Raw genomic sequence first — 23,849 nt, forward strand, 5'->3', positions numbered from 1 at the left:
GCCCAAAGGGTTTTTTACTTGTAGTTCCTACACTAATAAGGCACTTACGTTAGGGTTGGTACTAAGCACTAATGATGCACTAATGATTGCACTGAAAGCGATCATTAGTGCTTTCGAATTTGGCGGTAATTTAACGCAATGAAAAATTCCCCATGCATTTCTTATGGGTGTTTCGTGAGTTATAATTGGCTATAACTACAGTACTAGTGAAGCACTAACGAAACTACTAGTATTTCCTAGAAGCACTAACGATGCACCAACGAAAGGCACTATTTCTTTCCTTATTGCTTGAAGTGGGGTAGCCAAGTTCACGCTGGGCCTATGATGCACTAACGATTGCATTGAAAGATATCATTAGTGCTTTTGAATTTGGCGGTAATTCGACGCAATGAAAAATTCCCCATGCATTCTTATGGGAGTTTCGTGACATGTAATTAACCATAACTACACTAATATTAAAGCACTAACAAAACTATAAGTATTTTCTAGAAGCACTAACGCTGCACTAACGAATGGTACTAATTTTATCGTTAGTGCTTGAAGTGAGGATGGCAACGTGAACTTGGCCCCCAAGTTTTTTACTTATAGCACCTACACTAACGTTAGTGGTTGGTGCAGTAAGAAGCACTAGCGACGCACTAACGATTGCACTAGAAGAGGTCAATAGTGCTTTTGCATTTCGCGATAATCTGACGCAATGAAAAATTCCCCATGCATTTCTTATGGGAGTTTCGTGACTTATAATTGGCTATATCTACACTAATAGTGAAGTACTAACGAAACATTTAGTATTTTCTAGAAGCACTAACGATACACTTACGAACTGCACTATTTCTTTCCATATTGCTTGAAGTGGGGGGCAGCGTGTACCATTGTTTTGGCTTTAGAGCCTACAGTAATGAAGCACTAACGTCAGGTGTTGGTGCACTAAGAAGCACTAACGATGCACTAACGAATGACACTAGTTATTTTGTTAGTGCTTGAAGTGGGGGACAGCTTGAACTTGGCCCCTCAAAGGTTTTTTACTTGTAGCTCCTACACTAATGAAGCACTATCGTTAGGGGTTGGTGCATTAAGAAGCACTAACGATGCACTAACGATTGACACTAATTTTATCGTTAGCGCGTCAAGTGGGGGGCCAAGTTCATGCACCTCATATTCACTATTATAAAAAGTACATTCTCAATAACGTCTTGTAAAATATTTTACAATATCTGCGTTCCTTTTTGTGTCGCATCAAATGCTAATAGAACTTCTGTTCCATATAATTTTTTGCTTTTATTATTCCGTCAACTACTGTCGGTTCCAAATGACAGGTTAAAGGAGCAGAAGAAAATTGTTTTTTGAAATAACATGTTTGATTCTGCAAGGATGCGATGACGAAAAATTATGTTAAAAAATGTCCACACTGTTACTCAACGGTACTATGCTTTCGGAAGCTTGAAATCTCCCTGGCTAGCAGGAGAAATTCTGAGAATTCAGTATCTTTTCTAGAAATTTCAAATTTCCAGACTCTTCCAGGATATCTCGCTCACCTTGCAACCTTGTATTGCAAGTAATACAAATCTCCTCGTAAGAAAGAGTAACTAAAAGCTTCCTGTAGTTTTTTTTTTATTTTTAACGCTGATCCTTCTTTCTCTCATTTCATTTTGTTTCTCATTCCTTCCTTAATTTTTCATTTCTGGTCTTGAAGGGGGGTGATCCGGATCGCCCGCTTGGCTACGTTTCTGGGGCGGCACCCCTAGACCCCCTGGATAACGGGACTGGACATAACACAAAATAAGATAATTACAGTTCATCTTATTAAAAAAAAAAAAAAAAAAAAAAAAAAAGACAAACATATCAGTACGTAACCCTCATTCCTAATACTAAACTGAAACACTAATTTGTGTCGCAGGCTGTCTGCATTGCCGATCCCAATAGATGGCGATATCGTGCAGGGGATTTGCATATTTAAAACTATTGAGATGCTTCAATTGCAATCTAATGCGAGGGCTATCTAGAAACCAACAGACGTTTTGAAATTTAAAAAGGTAACAGAATGATCAAACCAAATTGTATTATATGATTTGAAAGGCACACTCTTAAGCTATTTTTTCAGACAATTGCTGTGCGAATTAAAGCACCTATCATACCATGGCACAAGTTTTCCTATACCGTCGCGGGAGAAATCTACCGCCTACGATTTCAACCACTGGCTCACAGCGGCATGCAGTTCGGCATCAGTATCAAAGCGTTGTGTAGCGAAGCCTGGGAAGAGGTAATAGTCGCTCGGCGCCGAATCCGGGCTGTATGGGGGGTGATCGAACAGCATCTGAGAGCTCTCAGGTACTGTTGGCCGCGTGTATACGTGCGTTGTCGTGAGAAACAACACCTTCGGGCTAAGTTTTCCCTGGTGCTTGTTTTGAATCGCACGTCTTTACTTCTCAGTGTTTCAAAATACCGGAATTTTCAATTGTAGCGCACCATGTAACACGTTATATAAAGCACAGTAAGAGCGTCATAATCCTCAAGCTACAACAGCTGCATGCGAACACCAAGATGGCGACTCTAGCCCCGCTCACTACAATGATAGGCCAAAACGTCTGGTACTTTTTGGACAGAATTCGTATTTGCAATATTATTTCAAAATCTCGCAGAAATAGGAATAGGGCTACTAAGTAGAAATTTGATTCAGTTGGCTAAGGACAGAAGTCATTTAAGAGCTTTTGTAAATACAGGGTTGAACTTACAGGTTCTATAGGCCATAGAGTTAGTTAGTTAGTAATTTCGGAATAGGACATTAGCTGCTACACCATATTTCGATTTGAGTGTTAATATTTGTACAACCGAAAGTTGATTGCTGGACAAACTAAGAAAAGACGATAAAGACAAAGAGCTCTAAATTAAACACGATTGTAACCTATAGTGTAGGGCAGGCCGAAGGCTTGGAGTCAACAACTAGGTCAAATAATAAATAGCATTGCTAAATCTTCAACAGAGACCCATTTATCAGGTGTATTCTAAAAGTAATAACGGAGAAAATAAACATAATTTATCGAAAAAAGACTACAACTCGAAACTCACATGGATTTACTCATTTATCCTACAGACATGGTTTTGGTGTCATTTTGTAGCAAAATGCATCTAGCTTTGACTCACGTAGTACACTAGTTCAGAAACACGCCACCGAAAGCGCAGTAGCAGTTGGAGTAAAGATGGTTGCATTTTGTGGTCCTGAGTATGCGTGCTAACTGTGTGTTTTGGTTTGAAGAGTCTGCAACAACTGTGCAGCATAACTTTCGTATCAAGTGTGGTAAAGATCCTCCAGTAGGCCTACTATTCATCAGAGGCATAAGTGTTTTATTGAAACTGGATGTTCGGTAAGAGACAACAAATCTTCAAGTCGTCTCCGTACGCCTGAAGACGTTGTAGAGCAAGTGAGACAAAGCCTTATGAACAGTCCCACAAAATGGACCCGGCTTCCTCCTCGACAGCTGGGCGTCCCACACATGACAGTTTGGTGTGTGTTGAGAAAACGGGTTGCATCCCAAACTATACAAATTACAAATGGTGCAAGGATTAAAAGACACTGATAGAATTGCTGGTAAGGAATTTGTATACTCGTAAGGAATGTGAAGAAATCGATTTCACATGTGATGTATCCCGCATCACCAATGGAAACCACATTGAACATCTTTAGGTATAAGGTAAGAAGCTTGATATATTTTGCTACAAAATGATACCAAAACCATTTTTGTAAGCTAAATAAATAAATAAATATGAGTTTTTAAAGCTCTAAAGTCCATTGTGATACACCTTGTATATGCAGTATAAAGAGGCTAATGATACCACGGCAAATTTGGAAGAAGTACTGAAGACATTCATCTTCTAAATTTTTTTAAAAAATTCTAATTATTATTATTATTTTTCTCTCAGCCTACATAGCACAGAAATGTCTCTTGGATGTTCGTTGCAGCATATTAGGGTGTCTACTGGACGGCCCATTTTCACCAGTGGGTGTTCAATGAATATCTTATAAAAATCCAAGTATTCTCTTACGTCCCGGAAATGGGACTTCCTATATGATATTTGTGGCTTTTTCTTGAGCAGTAATTACATGTTGGTCTTTGGACGTTCAAATATTGTACCGTAACTGGTAAATCTCATTGAAAACCAGAGAAAATTCGCTAGGTATCTTAATTGTTCTCAAAGTTTTTACTCCGAATCGGGCTGTCCTGGGCTAAGTAAGATATTTGTGTGGCGTTTAATAGACAACTTATGGGCATGTTGCACCGTGTGTAGACATCATAACTTTGACTTGTTCTCTGAAACTACATTTTTTTGAGACTATAGCACTCATTACACAGCAAGTGTTACGAATATATAACCATAACAAATGTCATCTACTGAAAACTATATTCTCTACAACTACACAAGATAATGTATCATCTTCGTTCTTTTTTTCACCCATCAAGGGATTATGCAACATGATAACGCAAAGCCACATACCGCTGCGATGACACGTGAAAAATTATCGGAGTTTGGTTAGGAGGGTTTATCTCACACGCCTACTTCACTCACTTCGCCCCATTATACTTCCTCCGTTTCGAGATTTGCGCCCCTCCTTCACTGGAAAGACTTTGGTTGATATGTTGGCTGTGTAATGCCTTATGTGAGTTCTTTAACTCCAAATTCCCGAAGCTTTGCTAACAATCCATTGATCATGTTAGACAGTCAAAGTGAGTTACATTTTGTGTTGTTTGTACTTTCATTTGCACATCAAACATGAGCAGAACTTTTACACTTACCCAATATATACTTCTATGGTTTGATCAAACCTACTTCACCTAATAATTCAAGTTTCCGCAATTGGAGCTTACCACTATGTTCGCCCAACCACTCATACTATATATATATATATATATATATATATATATATATATATATATATATATATATATATATTTGAGTTATAGTAAGTATGCAATTGTTATTATAACATGTAAACTAAAATTAAATTGCTAATTATCAATTCAATAATGTCTCTCGTATCCTTGTTTGTGTGATAATCATAATGTTGCATTTATCGAAAACATATACATGAAAAAATATATTTATAATAGCTGTGAAACTAAAATTTTATCCACGTTCTAATTGCGAAGATTCTATTTTAGAGGAATCCTGATCGTGAAATGTGATTTCGATTTTCACTTGTATCCTATTGATGTGCAGATTTGTACTTTGGATATTGTAATAGGTAAGTTGAATGTTCTTTTTGATATAGTAATCTCTTTCTTTCTGTTAATACTGTATTCGAAACTGCCTTGTATTACTACAGTAACTTGTACTTCTAGATACAGCTAAGTTTCTTTACGGTGAACAAATACCGTGTGCGTGGCTTTTCTTGGAGTTTTCCGATTTTCTTCATTCCAGTATCATCACCCATTTCATCATCACGCTTTCCCTTAGCGTCGATGCATAATCGTGGGACGTTGGACTCCAAAATAAAACAGTCACAACATAGCATGGCATAGATTAAATCACAAATATTTCAGTTTAAATATTACGTCACAAGACTAAGATATTTAGGCTAAGGAAGACGAATGATCACGGCAAGTGAATCATGATGGACGAATTGGTGGAATGAGAATGTGGAAGGGGGATGGGAGTACCCCCAAAACAGCCATGGACACGAGTCAAAAATATTAATAATACGTAGGTTGACCAACAAAGACTGATCATCAATGTTTATGAGGTGAATAAAACAACAAGACACAGAAAATGAAACACTTCTGTGTAGTGCGAGAGTTTGAAGGCCATGACGACAAGAATGAGACCTTGGAAGCCGTTCAAGCATACGTAGTTTCATTTTCGCCTAAGGCAACATGGGAGTGACACTCGAAAAACAGTACAGTGCATTGAAAATTCCGTTTTCGCTTGAAGAAAACATCAGCTAAAGAATATGGGATGTTAGAGGAGGCGCATGGGGAGTCTATCCTTAGATGGTTCAAAATGTTTAAAGATGAAACACAATCAGCTTCAAAGGAAGATGGACCCGGCTTTCCAGTAATGGCTCTGCCAGAAGTGAACATCAACACCGCTGCTGTGATAGTGAAAAAAGATCGTCGAATCACGGTAAGAGGACTAGCGCAAAGAATGGACATTTCATTTGGTTCCGCTCTTATGTTGCTCACAGATAAACTGCATTGTCACGTTTGTGTGTGCGGTGGTTTCCACGATTGCTCATTACCGCTCAAAAGACTGTGCATGTGGAAGTTGTTCGGCGTGGAAACCAAAGCTGCAAAAACATCTCAAGTTTCTGTCAAAAATCATCACTGCCGATGAAAATTGGATTCCTCATTATGAGCTTCAATCTAAGCAGCAGAGTTCTGTGTGATAATCTCCTTCGTCACCAACATCTAACAAAGCGGGAGTGATTGCTTCTGCTGACAAAGTTATGGTCATATCATTTTTTGATATTCGAGGCATGGTGTACCAACTTGTCGTCCCATCACATACAACTGTCACGGGAGTGTATTATAAGGGTGTACTGCAAACATTGCAAGGTCACATTCATCGGAAACGACCACATTTGAAAGAAACAGGATGGATGCTACACCATGATAACGCCAGGCCCCATACTGCCAATGTAGTTGTTGACTATCTTCCAAACATCAACGTTCCTTGTGTACCCATTCAACAAATAGACCTTATTTACACCCTTATGATTTCTTTTTTCAACTTTGAGAAAACAACTCTGGGGATGGTATTTCCCTTCTTTAGGGGCAGTGCTGAAAGCTACGGAGTCGATTTTGTGGGAGCTGTTCAAAAAATGGCTTCCAGCATGTCTTTGATATCTGGCAAAAACGTTGGGACAAGTTCATTGCATGTAATGAGGACTGTTTTGAAAAAGACCATCAACATTTGGAGGATTAGTACATGTAATTATGTTTTATTCATTTGTAATTATTCTTTATTGATCAGCTCTAGTACAAATAAACATTATTTATATCATTAATAAAGTATGATTAATAATGATTAATAATGATTAATAAAGTATGATATAAATAAACATAAATAAATAATTAACATTTGAATATTAATGATACAATAAATATAAATAAAATTGAGTTTAATTATGCTTGATGGTGAAATTCTCCTAGATCGCTCTCCCGATTTAATTTCTGATACATGAGTGGAACACGATCGAACCTAAAATTCTATCACATTAGTTTTCCCGTGAGAATTCTCTAGAGGTTAAAAACACCCCTATATTCCAATGCGAACATATCAGCTAAATTTTTTCATTACGAAGGGTTAGTTTTGATAATTTGTATTGCATAGCAAGAAGGTTTCTTTTCTTATTAAACACATTTGTATTTTATTTCCAGAATTTTAACATGAGATTTCTCTTGGCCTTTAAATATCCAACAGTAAAATTATTAAGTAAGAAAGTAATAACGGTTCCTAGTTCGAGCGGGAAGTGTTTTAAAAATCTTATAAAGTGGTTGTTGTTCGTCAATATAAAGATGGCTTGTGATAATACTTCAAAAATTTAGGTAATGTCTAGGACCGACGTTGAAATGACTGTCAGATGAGTACTGAAATTTGAAACTAACTTCTTCTTTCAATTTTTATTATTTAAACAATTTCACTTTTAGACAATTTATTGTTTGTTTCGACCTTTAAGTAATGTAGAGGAATTTAAATATATTTGTCGTCCTTAAGAAGTAATATATATAAAAAGGTAACGAAGAAAGTTCTGTCGCTTTTTGTGGAGGTCTGTCTTCCATTGGCCCTCATACCGTAAGTCGAATGAGAATAGAGATAAGGCGAATGCCAGTTGTTGGTTTGGGTAAATCCAGCATAATACCTGCTTGTGCGAGTTCAGTTCCACTGTAAACTTACTTAGCTTGCGTAGAACATGGGACCTCTACACTAAGGGAGATAAGTGCGTGTATGCTGTACGAGTTCAAACTGGGGTCAAACGCCGTTGCCGCGGGTGAGACGTATGCCAAGGCTTTGGTGAGGATATCGTGACTACGCGGGCAGTGCAGCGGTGGTTTAACAAGTTTAAGGACGGTGGCGAAAGACTAGAAGGAGCACCACGTGCCTGAAGACCAATACATAAATACAAATGCAGATTTTCAGGCAGAAATCGAGGCGAACAGTGGCCAGGTATGTAAGGACCTGGGGGTACAATTTAGTATGAATGGAGAAACCATTCGGCAGCACCTCCATCAACTTCGGAAGCACTACAAGTTGGATCGATGAATCCCACATCATTTGACTCCCGGTCAGAAGGCAGCAGGAACAGACACCCGTGATTCTTTGCTGTCTCGTCTGAGGAAGGAGCTATTTCTGGACAGGGTGTTGACATGTAACGAGAAGCGGGTCCTGTACGAAGCTCCAGGGCGCCGTCATCATTGGTTAGCATCCCATGATCCGGTTCCAAAACAGTAGAAACCAGCACTGCACCCGAAGAAGATCCTCTTGTGTGTTTGGTGGGCTGCTCGGGGCATTGTGCATCGAGAATTTCTACCAGCTGGTTAGAGCATCAATGCAACTTGTACTGTCAGTACTTGGGTCGTGTTCAAGAAAAACTTAAAACTCTGGAGCCAGCACTTCTGAATCACAGAGGGGTCCTCTTGTTACAGGACAACGATAAGCCCCACGTGGCTAGGATGACCCGGGACACCATTCTACGCCTTGGATGTTAAATATTATTGAATCCGCCATACTCCTCGGACATTGCACCGTCCGATTATCACCTGTTCCATTCCTTGGACAATCACCTTAGAGGACGCCAGTTCAAATAACCTAGCAGAGGTAAAAATGCGCTTGATACCTTCTTTGCTTCACGCGCACCAAGTTCTACTGTGATGAAATCCATGGCCCTCCAGAACGTTAACAGAGGGTCTTAGATGCAGATGGGGATTATTTGGTCTTCCAGGTACATCTTAGTTGACATATTGATGTTCGAAGGTGGTGTTTAAGAAAGCGACAGAACTTTCTTGGTTACCTTATACTTTCGATAAAGCGGTTACTTTCATCTATCTGGGAACAATATTAACAGACCAAAACTATGTACACCAAAAGTTAAATGTCGAGTAAAAGCAGGGAATTTGTGTTATTGTTCAGTTCAAAATATTTTGTTGTCGCGAATTCTATTAGAGGCATTTGAAGCTTAAAATATTCCTGTTGTGCTGTATGGCTGCAAAAGGTGATCTCGCGCAAGACGCGTTCACTCTAAGGGAAGAACGTATACTAAAATTATTCGAGAACAAGATTCTGAAACGAACGTTCAGACCCAAGAGGAACGGGAATGGGGAATGACGGAAACTTCATAATGAGGAACTACATAATTTATACGGTTTACCAAACATTGTTAGGGTCATCAAATGTAGGAATCTAATTTTGGCATTCCATGTAGTCCGAATTGAAGAAAATAGGAACGCTTTTAAAGTTTTAACTGGAAGTCAAATCGGAAAACGACCGTTAGGAAGACCTAGGCGCAGATGGGAGGACAATATTAAGATGGATCTTGCAGAAACTGGAATACAAAGTAGAAACTGGATCCAGTTGGCTGAAGGTAGAAGTTAATGCAGAGCCTTTGTGAGCGCGACATTGAAACTCCGGGTAGGCCGTGGAGTTAAAATTTAGTGCAGATGCGTTGAAATCAGTAACGAATGAGCTAGAGAAATACAGCATAGACCTCGTAGGAGTCCAGAAAGTTGGTTGGGAAGGAAATAGAACTGTGAATTTCCGAAATTTTACGTTCTTTTGCGGGGAAGGAAATAACAATCACCAATTTGGTACAGGGTTTTTCGTTCATAAACGAATTATATAAACAATTATGCGGGTTGAATTTGTTACTGACAAACTTTCATTTATTACTCTTAAGGGTCGGTGGTATGATATTATTATTTTAAATGTATATGCCCCAACTGAAGATAAGGATGACAATATAAAAGACAGGTTTTACGAAGATATGAAAGGGATATTTGATCTACTCCCGCGATACCATATGAAAATTCTATTAGGGGATTTCAATGAGGAGGTAGGACGAGAGGATATTTTCAAACTGATTATAGGGAACGGAAGTCTGCATAAGGAAAATAATGATAACGGTGTTAGACTCGTGAACTCTGCAACATCCAAAAACCTTATCGTGAAGAGTACAAAATTCCCACATCGCGACGTTCATAAATATACTTGGACCTCACCAGAAAAAAAAAATCAAATTGATCACTTTTTAGTAGACAGAAGAAGACAATCTAGTTCGGTCGTTTAGAGGGGCTGATTGTGATACTGATCACTACCTGGTAGTAGCGATAATTAAAGAGAGATTATCGTTGAATAAAGGAAATATTCAATGTTTGAAAACAGAGAGACTTAATTTAAAGAAATTATTAGAGAGCCAGGTAAAAGAGGAATGCCAAATTGAAGTTTCGAATAGATTCTCGGTTTTAGAAGATTCGGAGTGCACTAGTGTTGAAGATACTTGGATTGAAATTAGAGATAGCATTAAAAGTTCAGCAAAAGAAAAATTAGAACACGTGTAAATTCATAGAATCAAACCATGGTTCGAGCAGGAAAGCATTCAACTAGCGGAGAAGAGAAAACAGGAAAAACTACGTTGGCTACAAAATCCGAATGAAATAACTGCACAAAATGTCGTAGTCATCAGGCGGGAAACTTCCAAAACTTTTAGAACAAAGAAACGGCATTTTTTGAAAGCTAAAATTAAGGAACTTGAAGATAATAGTAAAAATAAAAATATTCGGGACATGTATAAGGGGATCAGCGAATTTAAGAAAGGCTATCAACCTCGTGCTTATATATTTAAAAAACTGACGGAATAGTTCTCACTGACACAGATAGCATCTTAAATAGATGGAAAGTTTTCTTTGACGAATTGCTTATCACGCAGCCAAAAACAAACGTACGTGGAGAAAGGGAATTACACACCTCAGAATCATATATTTCAGAACCAAACCGAATAGAAGTAGAAATCTCTATAAAGAAATTAAAGAAACACAAATCTCCTGGTGTAGACGAAATTCCGGCTGAGTAAATTTTAGCTGGAGGCGAAAAATTACGGAACAAGATAAACTCATCCTCCTTATCTGGAACAAGGAGGAATTGCCACAGGAGTGGAAAGAATCAATCATTGTTCCAATCCACAAGAAAGACGACAAAACTGACTGTAATAATTATCGAGGCATTTCTCTTCTGTCAACATCCTATAAAATCCTTTCAAATGTTCTGTTAGCAAGATTGACCCCATACGCAGATGAAATTATAGGAGATTTTCAGTGCGGATCTAGACGAAATCGATCAACTATCGACCAAATATTTACCATTGCACACATACTCGAAAGAACTGGGAATACAATAGTCCAGTACATCAACAATTTATCGATTTTAAAAGAGCTTACGACTCGGTTAGGAGAGAAGCATTGTACAACATTCTTACAGAATTTGGGATACCGATAAAGCTAATTAGATTAATTAAGATATGTTTAAATGAATCTCAAAGTAAAGTCCGGGAAGGAAAATTTTTGTCCACGAGCTTTCACGTCGAGAATGGCCTGAAACAAGGAGATGCATTGTCGCCATTATTATTCAACTTTGTCCTTGTATACGATATAAGGTAAATCAAAGATAGCAACCAGTGCCTAGAGTTGAACGGTATTCCCCAGGTATGCGGATGATGTAAATTTAATAGGGAATGATAGGAGAACAGTAGAAAAAAATGCAGAGATCTTATTAAACGCTTGCAGGGACATGGGTTTAGAAGTAAATGCAGAGAAAACTAAATACTTGGAAGTGCGTCGGGACCGTAATACGACAAATTGTGGATGCGTTAAAATATTAAATAATACTTTTGATAAAATGGATACTTTCAAATGTTTATAGTGCGTCCAGTAAGAGAACGTCTCTGACAGCTCGCAGTGACATTGCCATTACTCGCGTGTCAAAGTTTTTTTCGGTGCAACTGTAGTGGCAATTTAATTAATGATATAAGACAGAGTGATCGTGGTTGGTAACACTGGCATCAAAGTACGGTCTGCAATGTCCCACCGCATGTGGTAAGAAACGCCAGAGATCATCTCTCGTTGGCCGTGCTAGGATCAATATTAACACAGGAAAATCATATTCACGAAGAAATTAAATACCGACTAAAAGCAGGGAATTCGTGTTATTATTCGGTTCAAAATCTCTTGTCGGCGCGAATTCTGTCAAGGAATTTGAAACTTAAAATATATAAAATGATAATCATGCATGTTGTTCTATGTGGTTGCGAAACATGGTTGGAAGAATATAGACTGAAAGTATTTGAGAACAAGATGCTCAGAATAATATTCGGACCCAAGAGGAACTCAATGGGCAATGGCGGAAACTTCATAACGAGGAACTATATAATTTATACGGTTTACCAAACATTGTTAGGGTCATCAAGTCTAGGAGGCTTAGGTGGGCAGGTCATGCAGCTAGGTAGAAACCCTTTCAAAGTCTTGACTAGAAGACCAATCGGAAATCGACCATTAGGAAGACCTAGGCTTAGATGGGAGGATATTAAGATGGATCTCGGAGAAATAGGAATACAAAGTAGAAATTGGATCCAGTTGGCTAAGGATAGAAGTCAGTGGAGAGCTTTTATGAACGCGGCATTGAACCTCTGGGTTCCATAGGCCATAGAGTTAGTTAGTTAGTTAGTTAGTCTAACAGCTGATCAGAAGGAATCACCTGAAGTGGAACAAACTGAATAAATGTTTATGTTGCTGAAGGCAAATTAGCTTTTATGCACAATTCCTTACATTCTCGTTGCTCGATGTCTAACATATGTTGTCAAAAAGGACACAAACTTGGCATCAGGAAAAATTAAAGAAGAGAACAACAACAAAATGAAATAATATAAAAATTAAGCAATAATAAAGAAAGTAATAACTTACATCAATTAGTCCAATACTTTCTCATCCTTCCTTCTATGTGTACGAGAAGAATAAGGAAGAAACTATCCACGAAATTTTAAGTAATCGACAATTTTCTACTACCGAAAGGAAAGAACATGATTTGGTCTCGGCTTTATATTTAAAGAAAATACTACTCTCATTAAAATCGAGTAAAATCAGAGTATTTAACGACTACGTTAGGGCTTTTGCTAAACGAAAGTCGCACCCGTTTTCCCTGTCACGAATTGAAGAATGACCCCTCGATCATGTTTTCAGCATGAAGGAAAGGTTTGCAATTAAGCTTTGTGTAAAATTGGGAAATTATTCCACAAGGGCCATTGCTTGATAAACAATGATTATAGGCATAAAGCATTATCAAGAACAAACTTATTTGAGTGGTGCTAACTCTTTCATGAGGACAATAAGTCTATGAAATAGAACGAGCAAATATGACGTCCAAGCACGTATACATATGTCAAAACTGAATTCGGAAAGAAGTTTCCTTTCTGACGAAAATAATCTGACTTTACTAAAAATCGCTAATGTCCTTGCCAATAATAAGACAATCAGGTATTTCATGCAGAAAACTGTGAGGAAAAGCAAGTTTTGAACCAGTTTTATATCGTACATTCAGAATTTTGAATATAACAGGCATCGACCATCAAGTAGAAGTGGGTTCTTTGCAAAATAAACTATTGTCACGGAGATACAATATCGTAAGGATTCCCACATCACAACATGAGCACGGCACGTGCTAACGTTTACAAACAAGCAGACGATACACCGAACAGGAAGACACGAAGGAAACCGAAAGAAGACGAGCAAATCGAAGATGGTCCATAAAAGAGGAACCACAGAGAAAGGAGGCAACAGTTGACCACTAATCGCCAACCCACTACAGCTCTGGAGGTCGCTTCCATCCCTGAAGGCTAACATCTCTGGAGGCTGCTCTGAAGCGAAGGGAATTCCTCAACACAACTACCTTACGAGGCTGCTATGAGCTCAGTTTTCCTAGAACCATAACCAAGAATCACCATAAGACACCCCGGTGGCTGTTATGAACAAGGGATTCCCGTATGAAACGATATATCCTTTAACCTTGGTCATAAAAGAGGTTCTGTTATAAGAATTTTGTAAACACAAAGACTATTTTTTATTATAAATAGGTGAAGGGTTAGATTTCTGGTCCGTTATTGACTCTACCTACAAAGCATTTCTATATAATGTTTCAAGTAAATCTTCTTTATAAACGACAATCATTGGCTTGGGACAGTCTTGGGAAACCAGGACCAATCAAAGTTCATAAGCAGAAGTCATGAGGCAAGTCTTCATTGATTGCCTTTTTTAGTGTCAAGACTCGCTCTTTACGAATTTGTTCTAGACGGCAGATCAACAATAGAAGTGTCTATCTAGAGGTCATAAAACAACTCCTCCAGCAGACGACCCATATTCGCTGCCACAACTAATCAGCTCCAGAAATTGTAGACTTCTCCAAGAAATTGACTCCAGGCACATTTCGGCCAGAAAGTAGATCAACATTATTCCATTTTTGTCAGATCTGTCTTTCGGGAAAGTTGGAGTCAAAGAAAACATATTTGTGGATGAGTAACTCATCATGCGTACCGTGATAAGGAAACTGAAAGGTATCCAAGAAGTTTACTTCTCCAAAAGCACACTGCAGACACTATACCAATGACCAAGCATTGGTTTAGTGCAGTAGCATGAAGACTGTGACTACGTAGACACCTGAAGCAACATATACACAATTCTCTTACTGCACTAAACCAGTTTGAAAACTTTATAAGCACGGCATGATATATTCCATATACCAAAGTAACCCGGCTCAATTGAAAAATACCACAATTGAACAATAATAAGTGGTGTCCCAAGCAACATTCGGTTTCCAACGCGTTTACACTGTGCAATATGAGTCAGAAAAAGGTACCTTGTAAGCTTAGAGCGACTAACGTGTTGGAAACCTTATATTGCTTGGCACACCCCTTATTATTGTTCGCTGATACACATTTTAGCGTTTATGCGTGTGTATCAGCATAGACGTGAATGCGTTTGCGGATACACACACCCGTGTGAATGTGTTCGCGGATACACACACCGATTTGATACACACTTTCGGTGAAAAACACTTTAAAACTGTCAAGCATCTTGAAGTCCACCATCTTAGATTCAGATCCAAAATTTTGTAATAGGAAGTGGGCCTATGACATGATTTAAAGTATTTTTCACCGAAAACACACATCTAACGTGTTTCCCAACATAAGTATCTTTAATAATTTAGTATTTCTTCCTTCATAGTATGTGTTTATGAACTTACAATTTCTTCCCAATACCGTATACTTCTGTTCACAAGAACCTATACTGCTTTCCAGAGGATATGTCCAAAATATGAACCTAGTTTGTACGAATTCCCTTTAGGTTTATATACTTTTCCCTTCATTTTACCACAATCAGAGGTGTTAAAGGATACACATTAAAGACGAAAGAGAAAGGAGATGATATTTTAAATATGTATGTAATACTATATTAAAAGCTGTGTTATAAATTTCTTACATGAATACATGAATGCTTGTTGTCAATAAAATGAAGTTCTTTATATATAAAAAAAGAGTACGTTTCATAGTCATTATTCGAACCCATCACGCTATCCACTATCCCAGTAGGTCTCCTTTGTTTTTTTTTTTTTCTGTTTCTGCTCTGTTGACAATAACCCTCTAAGTCTTGAATTTGGCATCATGCAGATGGCCAGTTTTTGACTTCTAGCTTCTTTTGTTTAATCATACTCGTATATTAGGATTGTTTTTTTACATGCCACTTTGTATATTAACCTGGGAGCAATATCAAGATAGTCCATTTCTATTAAAGAATTCGCTTGTTGGTGCGTAACAGAACGAAGAGAATATACAGAGTTTGACCGGAAGGTAGTAGGACTAATATTTTTTAAATCTCAATTTTGACATATCGTCTTAATTTTTCAAAGTATGCCCCTTCTGCATCAACACAGCGTTTCCTGCGACGCTGCTAATCACTGAAGGCTCCCTGGAACACTGAAACTGGAATGCTCTTCAGCTCGCCCGTTACGACCTCATGAATATCCTAGACCGAACCGTGGTGCGTCCTTTTATGACCCTTTCCAGTCGGGGGAGGAGGAACAAGTCTGCAGCAGCTACATCTGGGTTGTAGGGTGGCGGGGAATCTGTATGATGCCATGTTTGGTCAGGAAGCTCGTGACTTCAAAGGTGGTGTGACTCGGCGCATTGTCGTGATAAAGCTTCCATGATCCAGCGATTGCTGGACGAACGCGCGCCACTTATTTTCTGAGTCTTTCAAGTACTTTCATATAAAATGCAGCATTTACAGTCTGACCAGGCGGTACAAGCTCTCTGTAAAACACTCATTTTCAGTCAAAAAGATGATCAACATCAACTTCATTTTCGGATTGCTCAATTTATGCCACTCAAAAACACTTGATAGACCCATGACATCACTCCCATAAGCAGTCTTGATCATGTCATGAGTCTCATTTGCAGTTTTATCCAGTTTGACGCAAAGCTTCATCGCATAATGCTGCTTAAACCAACGATTCATTGGATAGATAACAAGGCACCTTGAAAGGGGTTCCCTTAAACTCGGTCTACACGGTTTGAAGGCTTGGAGACGACTTATGGCTGGTGCGCAGGTAGCTAAGACCACTCAATTAGTACAGTAAATCAGTCCTACTAATTTAATTACAAACCTTGTATATTTCACTTGTAAGCAAACTGAAAGAACGTAAGGATATAAGTACAATTTTTAATCTTAGTGTCTGGAAGGCTGTCATTTTGTTATCAACAGAGGTGTACATGCATTCAAAACGTGATGTCACTTGGGACACCATTTAATAATAATATCTAATGGATTTATTTTTACATAGATTTCTTTGGATTGATATAGAACATTTTAAGGATGAGACGAGGAAAAGAAGTAATACGTTGAGAAATAACGACAACCCTAATATATGCATATATATCCTTTGTATATTTCTTTACACCAGTGAAAACAATACCATGCCTTCCATTCCAAATTAATGACTATTTATTATTAATAATAACTGGAAAATAAAATTAAGATGTTTCACAATGAATATTTTTACTAATAAATGGAAAAAAATAAAATGTTCCTTCCATAGTTGGATTATACGAGGAGAATAACATGAGATTTGTTTGGTCAAAGAAAAATCGAGTTCGAAGAGAAGAGGAAGCGCTGCCCTTGTACTATGTTAAAATATGTGCAGAGCCAAACCCGATACGGATTAAAATGCCATCTGGTAAGTCTTTAGCAACACCAAATTGAATCGCTTTCTGTTAAAAGGGTGTATGTGCAATAAATTGTTTTTGTCGGGAACTGAAAAAAAACTGTGTTCTTGCCAGACGGTTTGGTTTATGAAAAGAAGAAAAATGCCTTATGTTTATAACACGTTACAAGAAACACACACGTCCTTTTAACACTGTTACATCTATCTCTAAACTATTCATTTCTTAAAAAAGTTAAAATTGTGAAAATGTTACATACGCCCTTTTAACAGAAATCGATTCAATTGTGTTTGGTTATAAGTAAACTACAAGGTTGGCATACATGATTTATTCATTTTGAAAATGTTATATTTTCAAACGTATTACACGTGTACACATGAAAGATATATAAAAAGAACCACAAGCTCACCAAGTTTATACACCCTCTACAAATGTTTACCGATATGTGCCCCTTTGGTGACACGACATACGTCAAGACGACATCTGTTTTCTTGCATTCCCTCCATTTTCGACAGGTAACCTCGTATTGTCACACTGCCACACCCGATCGGAAAGAAAATGTTCTCGTGCTGCCACCTGGAATACACAAAACAAAATTGGTGGGATCGAAGTTCTTTTAACAAAAGAGACACTGACCAAAGCTTAAAACCCACTTTATTTTAAATTATAATTTGTAACTGTTTCGGACATCTAGCATATCCTTCTTCAGACACTATCGAAATTAATGAAAATACAGACATATATATAAATGTTGTTATAACAAAGTTTAAATTCTTTAACCGTCATATATATAGTCAATGTTATAAAAAAAGTTTAAATTCTTTTAACAGACATATATATATATATATATAGTCATTGTTGTACTTTTTTATTTTTATTTATTTTTTCTTCTTTTTCTTATTTACTGAGGCCTTCAGCCAATCCTATAAGTCTTCGTGTTCACTTTCCAATTAATCACGTTCCTTCATTTTTGGTTCTTATAAGGACCTTTTTTTAAATTTTCTTTTTCTCTATTCTATTCAAACTTCCTTGCCATAATTCATTAATTGGTAAGCCCCCTGTCCAGTTCATCAGTTTATCTCTTCCTACCTTCTTTATCCAATCCGCTTCTTTCCACTTCCTTATTATCATTCTTTTCTCCATCTCCAATACTTCCGTCTTATCCCAATTACTTCCGTGATTCGTCTCCTTAACATGTTTGTATATTTTTCATTTGTATCTTTCTTCCTCCTAACATCATCTTCATGTTGTTTTATCCTTTCTTTCATTCTCTTTCCTGTCTCTCCTATAGGCTTAGCCCAGTACTGGCAGAAATAATTATGAACAAATGGGAGAAAAAGGTGAAAGAAGAAGGCTGTAAGAACTTGATCATATTTTGTAGGTATGTGGATGACTGTCTAGGCTTGTGAAAAGGGACTAGGAGACAATTAGAGAACTATAAAGATAGTGTGGAAGATAAAGAAAAAGGCATAAGCTTGGAAATGGAGTTGGAAGAAAATGGAAGAATAAACTTTTTAGACATGACCATAATAAAACAAGGAGAAGGACTGGTTACGAGAGGGTACCAGAAAGAGTGCTCAGCGGGGGTATACTGCCATGAGAGGAGCGACGTGGATAGGAGTACAAAGAGCAATTTCATAACAAACATGATAAGAAGAATAGAAATGATGGAGGACGAAGAGGAAGGAAGGAAGGAGAGCATACAGAAATTCTACAGACAGTTAAAGAAGAACGGTTACAGCAAGAAAGAGTTAGAGAAGGAAGAAGAACGCAGGAAGAGGAAGAGAGGGAGAAAAAAGAATGAAGAGGATGAGACTGGAAAATGGCATGGCATAGGAAGTATGGGAGAAGAAACGGAGAAACTGAAGAATTTATTGAAGAAAGGAGGGGTCAGAACTTATAGAAAGAGTAGAGAAACTTTATTAAGATCAATAAATAAGAAGAATAGAAAAGGAACTAAAAAGATTAATGAAGAGGAAGAAGGGGTCATCTACAGGGTATGGTGTGAGGACTGCGATATGTCATATATAGGAGAGACAGGAAAGAGAATGAAAGAAAGGATAAAACAACATGAAGATGATGTTAGGAGAAAGAAAGATACCAATGCCATATACAAACATGTTAAGGAGACGAATCACGGAATTAATTGGGATAAGACGGAAGTATTGGAGATGGAGAAAAGAATGATAATAAGGAAGTGGAAAGAAGCGGATTGGATAAAGAAGGTAGGAAGAGATAAACTGATGAACTGGACAGGGGGCTTACCAATTAATGAATTATGGCAAGGAAGTTTGAATAGAATAGAGAAAAAGAAAATTTAAAAAAAGGTCCTTATAAGAACCAAAAATGAAGGAACGTGATTAATTGGAAAGTGAACACGAAGACTTATAGGATTGGCTGAAGGCCTCAGTAAATAAGAAAAAAAAAATAAATAAAAATAAAAAAGTACAACAATGACTATATATATATATATATATGTCTGTTAAAAGAATTTAAACTTTTTTTATAACATTGACTATATATATGACGGTTAAAGAATTTAAACTTTGTTATAACAACATTTATATATATGTCTGTATTTTCATTAATTTCGATAGTGTCTGAAGAAGGATATGCTAGATGTCCGAAACAGTTACAAATTATAATTTAAAATAAAGTGGGTTTTAAGCTTTGGTCAGTGTCTCTTTTGTTAAAACAATCAATCCAAAGCCATGAATAGTCTTACTATCGAAGTTCTTTCCATATATATATACTGTATACTTCATATGTGTACGTGTAATACTATGAAAATATAGCCGTTTCTAAACAATTGAATCATTTATGCTAACCCTGTATTATTTAGTGTTAGCTATTTGTCATTATCAGATTTGAAGTGGGAATATGTAACAGGCTATTTCGATTGATTGCACTAATTGAATTTAAGAAGAACCGAATGAGATATGACACTTCAACATATTACACTTTGATTGCTAATAAACAAATATTAATTTTTAAAGGATTTGATTCAAAAATGTAAATCAATTACGTTATCACATTAATATAGACTTACAAGCGAAGTCATTGAAACGTTCAATTAGCATTATTTATTAACTAAGTTACTTGTGGATATCGAGTACAATATCTTACTTTGTAGTAAATGTATATTAATTTTGGCGTTGAATTTACATTCAACATTGCCAGGAAATAAATAAATAAGCAAACGATGGTTTTAAGTAAGTGACATTTTAAATCACAATTTGTAAGTTGTAATATTTAGATGTTAGTAACCACAGGCTCATACACATATGGAAATAACATATACGGCGTTTCAAAAAACACCGACAACGTTTGGGAGGTGATTCCTCACACAAAGGTATGACAAAAAGTATAGACCAAGCTGGGTGCAAAAATGCTTTCTTTCGTAGTTATAGGCTGCCGAAAAAAAAGAACTTTAAAGGTCCATAGCTCCAAAACTATGGGATCAACCGTAGTCGGGTCAAGACTTCACTTAGGAGCTAGTATGTGCCACATCCAAATATCTAAGTTTCAGAATCTTGCGGTACTTTCGCCACAATTTTTATAGAGATAGTTGGTGAGTGCTTCAAATTATAAACCTGTAGCCGAACTCACTTTATAAAAATTGTTGCTTCACTACCTTAGGATTCTGAAACATGTATTTTTGGATAGCGCACATAGTAGTTCCTAAGTGAACTTTTGATCCTACTACGGTAGGTCCCAAAGTTTTGGAGTTATTCACCTTTAAAGTTCATTTTCTTCGTGTTTTCACCAGCCGAAATAAAGGATTTCTGCACCCAGATTTGTGATAACGATATCTCATGTAAAATAATATTGTAATCTGCCAAGTGGTAATGTGTACAATCAACTTTTCACGCTTATGTGTATAAACATCACCACATGGTTTCACGAGAGGATACTAGACACCACGTGGATCCACTACGACCTGCAGACGCTGGAATTCTGGCTCCTCCCACGGATAACAACGGAGCAGCAGCGCCACCACCGTCTGGAGATCTATAAATTCACCAGCCGGCAGCGGACCAGTACCAGTTCTCTGGTGTTCCTCCTTCTGTTTGCTTCGGAACATTAGGAGTAACTTAACCCTAGGCCTAATGTCTGCTTCGGGACTTTTGGCTTTCCCTTTCTCCTAGCTTAGTCTGCTTCCGGGCTCTGTCTGGGAATCCTAACCTAAGCCATTTAGCCTGTTAGGGGCTCTGTGCTCACCTAACCATCCCTCTGCTTGCCATGGAGCATTGGGTCATTAATTGGAGCATTGGGTGCCATGCTTAGTCTGCTACGGAGCTCTGTAGAGATCCTGTCTGCAACCTCACGGTCAAGGACTACCTATATCTAACCTTGCAAACTTATTATCTTTGTAGTATTTTTGTAAAATACCGTTATAGTGAAATTTTATAATGAAAGCCGGTAGTGGGAGTTGATTCCGGACGCTCTTTTTATTAACGCTCTACCTATAACCTATATGGGACAAAGTTTTACATGGTGGAGGCGCTTGGTACCGATCTCGGTATCGCATATAAAATAACATTGTCTAGCGAGCTCTTGTTCCAATGTCACATAATTACTGTAAAATTAGCGGTATTTTAATTTTGTCGTGATGGGGCCTCTTAACCTTTATTCTGAAAAATGATGATAAATGCTAACTATTTCTGCTAGTAAACAGTCCTTATGTTAGAAGTGGCTATGAAGCAATGAACCATAATATCAAGTGTACGTATATTTATCTGTTATATATTCACATATTTTAAGCATTTCAAGTAATTATGTTTCCTCTTTCTCCAGGCAGAACTGTACTCCTCCTTAGGGTGCTTGTAAGTTTAGAACGTCAGATTAAGAGTCATCTGATACAGTTATATCTTCCAAGTACTATCTTCGTCATTCTGTCATGGGGAAGCTTTGCTGTTGCACCAGAAATGGTTCCTGGGAGAATGGCGCTACTCGTAACCAATCTACTGTCACTCATCACAATGTTGGTGGCTAATAGGTGAGTTCACAGTCTATATCATTTCATTACTCTATCTTCATATCGGCTATTTCACTATATCTTACAAAATACATTTTGATATAAAACTTAATTATCAGAATAAGTTACATTGGAGCAATATGTTACATACATGTCCATGTTACATACAAAACCAGCTTTCTCTAACTTCTAGGTACACTCATGTCCAAAATGATTCTCGCATATCTATAACTGTCTTCTTGCGAGAATATAATTTGATAATGATTTTGCAGGGTATTTTTAATACTGATACTATGTGTGTAATTGGGAAATGTATATTTGTGGTACATTTCATAGGAAAAGAATTATAAATAAGAAAATTAGAATGAGTAAAACAAAATGTTGCTAATGAACAAGAAAGGTTTTTTTGTTTATTGTTTTTATTTACTGCTCTTTTGACACGAAATTTGCCACATATATACATGTCTTTGCCACATATATACATTATACAATACTAACATTATAAGAAATACTGGTCGAATTCGTAATCAAATTACAGAGAAAGAGAATATACAATTCAGAATTAATTGCAAATCAGTGTCATAAATAATGACAAGACCTCTAAATTTTGGGATTTAAAGAATTCAATTTATGTTTTCTTAGAAAAAATAGTCAATGGAAATAGAAGTCTTGTATAATCGTGGCGTTTATAGTCTCCGGCATAAAAGGTATGAGCATTTCAAGATTAACAAAGAGGGAACTCTGAGGGAAGAACATAGACTGAAAACATTTGAGAACAAGATCCTGAGAAGAACCAAGAGGAACGGGAATGGGGAATGGCGGAAACTTCATAACGAGGAACTACATAATTTATACGGTTTAACCAACATTGTTAGGGTTGTCAAGTCTAGAAGGCTTAGGTGGGCACGTCATGTAGCTAGAATGGAAGAAAGTAGAAACGCTTTCAAAATCTTGACTGGAAGACCCATCCGAAAACGATCATTAGGAAGACCTAGGCGCAGATGGGAGGACAATATTAAGATGAATCTCGCAGAGATAGGAATTCAAAGTAGAAACTGGATGGAATTAGCTAAGGATAGAAGTCAGTGGAGAGCTTTTGTGAACGTGGCATTGAACCTCTGGGTTCCATAGGTCATAGAGTTAGTTAGTTAGTTCTGTATCTGTAACACATAAGTTTATTTTTAATATTTTAAAAGTATAGTATTATCTGTCTTTTCATTTTACAGGGCATCATCACCTCCATCGCTTGGCATAACTTGTGCTGAGGCATGGCTAGTGATCTGCATCATATTCCTCTTCTTAGCTGTAGTGGAATACATATACATCCTAATTTTGACCAGGAAATCAAAGATGAATAAAGTAATGTACAGAAGTAAGAATTTAGAGTTGTTGGCAAGGAGGAACCTTTTCGACATACAGACCCAACAGACGGTAATAAATATAATTTATTTTTCTCATCCCTTCAGGTTAATCCATACAATCAAAAATACTATGATAAAATAATTACCTTTTGATACAATTCGGATTTAATTCCAAAGAAGAAATTAACTAACACATCAGCATAGTAAACAAATACATGTTCGCTTTAATACAACTAGAGCAAAGCTTCTCAAAATAGGAGTC

The 23,849-nt window shown here is 37.2% G+C and overlaps 1 protein-coding gene across 2 annotated transcripts in view; it reads left to right on the top strand.

The window, feature by feature from the left end:
- The window catches only part of LOC145682423 (glycine receptor subunit alpha-2-like), a 51,104-nt gene that overhangs the window by 13,594 nt on the left and 13,661 nt on the right, over window positions 1-23,849 (top strand). For both annotated transcript variants that reach the window (XM_081754053.1, XM_081754054.1), the window contains exons 3-6: window positions 5,157-5,239; window positions 17,125-17,262; window positions 22,046-22,247; window positions 23,453-23,657. In XM_081754053.1, coding sequence (XP_081610179.1) covers window positions 5,157-5,239; window positions 17,125-17,262; window positions 22,046-22,247; window positions 23,453-23,657 — 628 coding nt within the window. The remainder of the gene's footprint in view (window positions 1-5,156; window positions 5,240-17,124; window positions 17,263-22,045; window positions 22,248-23,452; window positions 23,658-23,849) is intronic.

This window comes from Thermobia domestica, chromosome 3 (genome assembly GCF_964235325.1).
Source record: "Thermobia domestica chromosome 3, izTheDome1.hap1.1, whole genome shotgun sequence".
NCBI classification, from domain to species: Eukaryota; Metazoa; Arthropoda; class Insecta; order Zygentoma; family Lepismatidae; genus Thermobia; species Thermobia domestica.